Source organism: Triticum urartu, chromosome 1A (assembly GCF_056163025.1).
Source record: "Triticum urartu cultivar PI428250 chromosome 1A, HENAU_Tu73, whole genome shotgun sequence".
NCBI classification, from domain to species: Eukaryota; Viridiplantae; Streptophyta; class Magnoliopsida; order Poales; family Poaceae; genus Triticum; species Triticum urartu.
Genome location: NC_141873.1, coordinates 462,403,482 through 462,409,821, shown reverse-complemented (window position 1 = coordinate 462,409,821; position 6,340 = coordinate 462,403,482). Strand labels below are relative to the sequence as shown.

At 49.5% G+C, this 6,340-nt stretch overlaps 1 protein-coding gene across 1 annotated transcript; it reads right to left on the bottom strand.

Annotated features, from left to right (window-relative positions):
• Positions 1 to 720: 720 nt before the first annotated feature.
• LOC125518907 (gibberellin 20 oxidase 2) lies at positions 721 to 4,240 on the bottom strand. Its single transcript, XM_048683802.2, has 3 exons — positions 3,583 to 4,240; positions 3,171 to 3,495; positions 721 to 1,392 (listed from the first exon to the last, which is right to left on the bottom strand). The coding sequence occupies exons 1-3, from the start codon at positions 4,188 to 4,190 to the stop codon at positions 1,087 to 1,089; spliced, it is 1,239 nt and encodes a 412-aa protein (XP_048539759.1). The 5' UTR covers positions 4,191 to 4,240; the 3' UTR covers positions 721 to 1,086.
• Between the last annotated feature and the right edge of the window lie 2,100 nt (positions 4,241 to 6,340).

Genomic DNA, 6,340 nt, shown 5'->3' with positions numbered 1-6,340 from the left:
CTTGCCTTCTCTTCTCGCTCTCTTTTGCGTATGTTAGCCACCATATAAGCTAGTGCTTGCTGCAGCTCCACCTCATACCTTTTCCCTACCCATAAACTTAAATAGTCTTGATCGCGAGGGTGTGAGATTGCTGAGTCCCCGTGACTCACAGATTACTTCCAAACCAGTTTGCAGATGCCGATGATACCGTGCAGGTGATGCAACCGAGCTCAAGGAGGAGCTCGATGAAGATCGTGTTCGTTATGTTGTTCCATTTCCAGTTGATCAGTAGTGGAGCCCAGTTGGGGCGATTGGGGATCTGTAGCACTAGGGGTAGTCTTCTTTATTTTGGTTCCGTAGTCGGACCTTGATTGTATCTGGATGATTGTATTGTTATATTCATGTATTGTGTGAAGTGGCGATTGTAAGCTAACCCTGTATCTCTTTCTTAAGTACATGTGATGTGTGATGATTACCCCTCTTGCGACATTGCCTTCAATGCGGTTATGCCTTTAAGTCGTGCTCCGACACGTGGGAGATATAGCCGCATCGAGGGTGTTACAGATGGGGCAGGTGAAGTTGCGAGCGAGTGCTCGAGAGTCCAGCGCGCGGGAGCGGGCGCAGCAAATAAGCGGCGCACGATAGGTTTCGGCCCGCGCGCTAAATAGATATGTCGCGCGCGCGATTTTTACGCTTTCACTGGAGCGACCGGAGCAATAGCGCGTGCAAAAAACACCAATATTTCAGCGCGACACTTATATAGTGTGGCTATTGAAGATGCTCTTACATGTACCAGATTAGCGTCTGCATAGGCGCAACAAATATAAATACTAATTAGTCAGTACCGTAGTTACTAGCTCACAATAGCATAGATAGATTTTTTTTAACACAGTACAAACGCAAGCGCTCATATAAACGGCGCCTCGTAGTCGACGAGAACGCCTTCTTCCACTGAAAGCGTATCGTCGGAATTCCTGAAATAAATCCAGAATAAATGCGAGCACCAGAATTTGAACCCTGATAGTTAGGGATACCACTGTCCACCTAACCATCTCAAGCAGAGATTGGTTCGCAACAGCAGAGATAGATAATCATCAATCACACACACTAGACAGTCCCTTGGGCCTGGGCCGGGCCGTTCGGCAAGGGCGCGGCGGAGAAGCTCGGCGGGTCAAGCCAGCGCGCGAAGGCGTCGAGCGTGCGAGAGTCGGCGCGGTAGTGGCGCTGCGTGAAGCGCATGAGCTCCGCCCAGGTGAAGTCCGGGTAGAGCCGCGGCGCCGGCGCCGGCGACGGCGGCGGGCGCACCACCCGGTCCTCCCGCGGCGAGAGGAAGTAGGCTAGCGACCGGCGCTCCTTCTCCCGGTGCACCACCGCGCGGTGGAGGCAGCTCTTGTACCGCCCGTTCGACAGCGCCTGCAAAGCCATATATACAACAACCAATGCAAGTGAGTCCGTGCTCGTCTGCTAGGCCTAGCAAAAGAAAACCTCGGAAGAAGCGGAGAGCTCGACACGCGGGCTGCTCGCCGCCGGGATGCCAACTCGACACGTTTTAAAGAGAAAAGAAGCGAGGACGTCGAGGTGCACGGCGCGGGCATGACGAGACGCGCGGAGGAGTCGTCGGTCGAGTGCTGTGCGCTCCGCTGCCGCGCGCACAAGCATAGATAGGCAGGAGCTACCGCCACGGACGGGCACTCGTCACGGCACACAAATTAACTCCTTTGGCGTCACCCACCGCTGCGGGGGACAGGCCCCGCCGGTCACCACGGCCCGCCTGCCCGCCTGCCAAGATAGGCAAGCGTCCAAAACGGCCAGAAGAGAAAGAACCGCGTATCCTTTTCCGGTCACTCGCTCCTGGCGGTTCAAAAGCTCGCTTGGAAAGAGACGAGTAACCACGCGCGCATCACATACACATGCGCGTCTATGTATAGACGAGTCAAGAGGTGCATGAATGCCTAATCCTACTCCCTCCGTAAACTAATATAAAAACGGTTAGATCACTACTTTAGTAATCTAATAAATATTTTTATATTAGTTTACAGAAAGAGTATTTCCCAGTAACAAAGCAGTGGCTTTGCTAAAGCCCAGCCGCCTGAGATTTTTCGACTTCATGTCGACTTCGAAAAGTGCCATTTCAGTTTACCAGAAAAAAAGTATACCTTGCGCTTCTCTATGAAAAGCGTAATCAAGTGAAAAAGTGCAACTTACACTTGCTAAAATAAAGGGGAAGTTGTCCGACTGAGACTTAGACGGAACCTACGTACACATGTAATTGCTACGGGCGAAACCTCTATGCTTCCATGTGAGCCTTCATGTAGGTGTTCTGTTTTCTTCTTCTTGTGCTCGATTCTACCGCATCTTTTTCCCACTTCAAGATTCTAAAGTCTGTAATGATTTTTAATCTAGCGTATTCTTTTATGAGAATGCCGCCGCTCATATTCAAACCAAGATGCTTGAGAGCACTGCTTCTTGGGAGCAGCATATCTACCAATTTCACCATGACGACTAATTTCAAGTAATGTGTAACTTAAGAATACTACTCCCTCCGTTCCATGATCATAATGTAAGAGTGTTTTTGACACTAGTGAAGTGTCAAAAACGTCCTTATATTATGCGACGAAGGAAGTAGCTATTATCTCATGAATCGTCGTTCTCGCATCCTTGTACTTCAATTTCTTTCTTTCTTCTTTCTACTGCTAGTCGAAATATACAATCCAACACAAGAACATAGTAGAGACACACGATGCAGTTGAAAGGCCATTTGCTTCAATCTTTATATATAGATAAACATGCGCTTGTGTTAGCAAAAACGTTTGATTTCTTCCCATCGTTCTCCTCCGGCCGACCTGTCGTTCTCGTCCTCTCATAACAATTCATGTTGCCATGTGCCGGGGGTGTAAATCCTCTCGCAGTCACTCCCAGTTGCTTAATTTAGAGGCAATTGTGTCGTGTTGCACACTGTGGAGTGCGGCGAGAGCAAAACACTATTACGCTGGTGACGACACGACACGACACTAGGTAGGTGAAGCCGTAGAGCAACGGTTCTCTGGAATAGTGGAATTATAGTCTAGAAGAAATTAAGCAAAGCGACAGTACGTACGTACGTACGTTCCTGTAGACATCCTATACCGCAAAGAGAAGACATCATACTAGCTATCTCATACCATGACCGGCAGGCCGGGAAGAGTACGTACCATGAAGGTGTCGCCGATGTTTACCACGAGCTCGCCGGTCTTGGGCCGCACGAAGCGCCATGCGCCGTCGACGAGCACCTGGAGCCCGTCCACGTCGCCGTCCTGCAGCAGGATGGTGAGCGCCGACGGGTCGCAGTGCGGCCCCGTGCCCAGCGTCCGGTCCGGCTCCGGGCACCGCGGGTAGTTGTTGCACCTCATGATGGAGCTGCCGTCGGCGAAGTAGTCCCTGTAGTACCCTCTCCCCAGCCCCAGGCTCACCCCCAGCACCTCCATTATCGCCAGCGACGCCTCCTCCATCGCCTCGCAGTACTCCTGGTACACCTCCCTGCGACCATGCGTACGTAATTTAGGGTGTGTGTGTGTGTGCCAAAATCAGAATGCAGAAGCAGAAAAAACAAGTCAGTTTACTAACCCTAGGTGCTTGAAGTCGTCGCCTAGGGCGGAGGTGAAGTAGTCCACGACGACGTGGCTGTTGCCGCGGGCGCCGACATCGTCGTGGTTGTGGCTGAAGGAGAGAGTCTCCTTCCAGGGAAGCTTGGCGGCGAAGCGGTCGGCGTGGGCGGAGGCGTACCCTTCCCCGGTCCCCGGGGAGCGGCGGACGCGCTGCTTGGTGGCGAGCGGCAGGCGGAAGAAGTCCGCCGCGCCGTCGAGCGCGGCGCGGGCCAGCGCGAGGTCCACGCCGTGCCCGGCCACCTGGAAGAAGCCGTGGCTCGCGCACGCCTCGGCGACCTGCGCCGCGGCACGGCCCATCCCGGCGGCGCTGTGCAGAGCTGCGCCTATGTCGACCACAGGCACGTCCAGCTCCAACATCGACGACGGCCGTGCGTCCGCGTGGGGCCAGACGAAGGGTGCCGGGATTTGTTTTTGCTGCCGCCAGAGGTCGAGGACGTCGGTGGCACTGTTGCTGTCTGTCGCGTTCGCGTCCACGGGAACGCATGGGAGGTGAGGACTCCGAGCGACTTCCATGGCCGGAAACGACATTGCTGCATTGGCTTCTAGAAAGTTCGATAGGTCCACCATGGCAAACACACTATGTGCTACTGGTGGGCGGGTTTGAAGGAAGCTTGAGGGCTATTTGTAACGAGAAGAGCCGGGCCCGTTTGATGCACGACAAAGTGACAAGCCAAGCTTAGCACAAGTGATGGTTTGATGTACAAACTCCACAAAAACCGCCCCACGTGTCATACAATAATTCAGATCTTGGAATAGATTCTACACACATGTTTTAGGTACAGTTTTGCTAAAACACATCTAGATGTGTTCTGAATATTGCACATCTAAATTCTATGTCACTAAATTTTACGCTAAGATCCGTGCAAGCATTTTCTTTTGCTTTTTTTTATTTTTCTTTCTAGTTTGATTGAGTCATTTAGATGTGCAATAATAAGGGCACATCTAGATCTGTCCTAGATAGACCCAGATAAGTATACCAAAATCATCCACATGTCATAACCCCATGCCCATGAACCGAGCATAGCTCAGATGGTGAGATGTTTAGGTTCCTTGGTGGAACCAACCAACCAGGATTCAAATCCTAGACTTGGCATTAATGATTGCATTTTTCTGAATTTATTTTAGGTCTTTCAGTCATGTGCGTTTAGTGGGAGGAGACGTACCTGTCGATTACGAAGACGTTTATAGCGACTCCATCAATCTTAAGACGATGTGTCGACTCGGTCTATTAAAGATGCCCATAGAGATAGGACGTGTATATGCGTATATATGAGTGCCTGCGTCTGTATTGTGTTCATAACAAAATCCCATGCCCAATGCTAATATTGTTGGATGTGAAACAATCGTTTGTGCGTATGATCTGTAAAACAACTATCCTGTATGTCAAATCACAAGTCATCATAAGACGTTTTATTTTAGGTAGAAAAACCAAATTAATCCCACACCCCTTCTCAGATGCACATGCATATTCACTAGATGACAAAAGTTGATGTCAACAAACATTTCACCAAATCAAATGTTTTGTAGATCAAGCCATTGGTCCGATTCATACTTCTTTTTTATCATTCAATTCATCGTGACAAGATCTTTGAAACTAGATTCGATGCAGATTGTTTTGACCTTTTTTCAAAGTTACAAGGTTGCAGTGCGTATATTACCAACTTGTTCACACGAAAGTTATTGAGCATTAGAACTGGACTTTTTTCCCCACATGTTTTCATAATTTCTAAGGTCGAAAGTTATCGCCTGGTACTATAAGAGTTGCCAGTACTGTTCACATATTGTGATCGACAAACATTACATTGGTTGTCAGACTACTCATGGATAATCATTGATTCTAAATTTGGACATCGCCACAAACACCAATGTAACCACATCTCTACTATGTTAGTAATTGTGACCTAACACGGTCGACAAATGTAGCAAGAGCTATTGGTAACTATAGTTGTCTTATGTTGTTAAATATCACATGATAGCTGAGTAACTACATAGTTGACATGTTGATAACTGTGGCATGGGCAACTGGTAATTATATTGGACTGTTATACCTTCGTTTCACGGCCATCACATATGAAGAAGTACCATTTTGGATTTCTTGGTGTGTATGAGGTTCTCTGCACAAAAGGTCATTTGGAGACACAAAGGAGCACAAGTGGGCTCGCCAGTTTTTTTTTTTTTTGGGGGGGGGGGGGGGTGGGGGGAGGGCGCTTCCACCGGTGGTGTATGATTTGTCACAGGATTTGACGGACGCGCTGCTGTAGCGCGATGATTAACCAGACACAGGGTACATAGGCAATGGTAGAGACCTCACGATCGAGACGACGGGAGCGACGAGGAACTCGGCCATGGCGGCAACGAGGAAGGCTAATTACGACGCTCTCGGCCGGCTCAGGCTCGTTCGTGGAGCTGCTACCTTATCTCTACGCTTCGGTGGCTCTGTTTTCGGCCACATACGATACCCGTCGGCTAGAGGGAGGAGGAAGAAGCGAAGGAACAAGAGAAGGGAGAGGGAAGGGAGAGGAGGAAGAATTAAACGGAAAGAGGGAGGAGGAGAAGGGAGCGAAGAAAGAAGTGAAGGAATAAGACACGAGGAAGAAAAAATAAGTGAATGGGAGGAAGAAGAGAAGGTAAAAATTGATGAAGCTAGATGTATAGAGAAGTTTGAGCCAATTATTGAGCTATATATTATGGCATGAGACTGCACCGACACACTACTA

What these genes read in the sequence shown, in the direction of transcription:
- LOC125518907 (XM_048683802.2), bottom strand. Translation starts at nt 4,190, where the DNA reads ATGGTGGACCTATCGAACTTTCTAGAAGCCAATGCAGCAATGTCGTTT. An exon ending in GACGACTTCAAGCACCTAGG is followed by an intron (nt 3,496 to 3,582) that starts GTTAGTAAACTG and finishes GCATGGTCGCAG; the next exon opens with GGAGGTGTACCAGGAGTACT. An exon ending in ACATCGGCGACACCTTCATG is followed by an intron (nt 1,393 to 3,170) that starts GTACGTACTCTT and finishes ATGGCTTTGCAG; the next exon opens with GCGCTGTCGAACGGGCGGTA.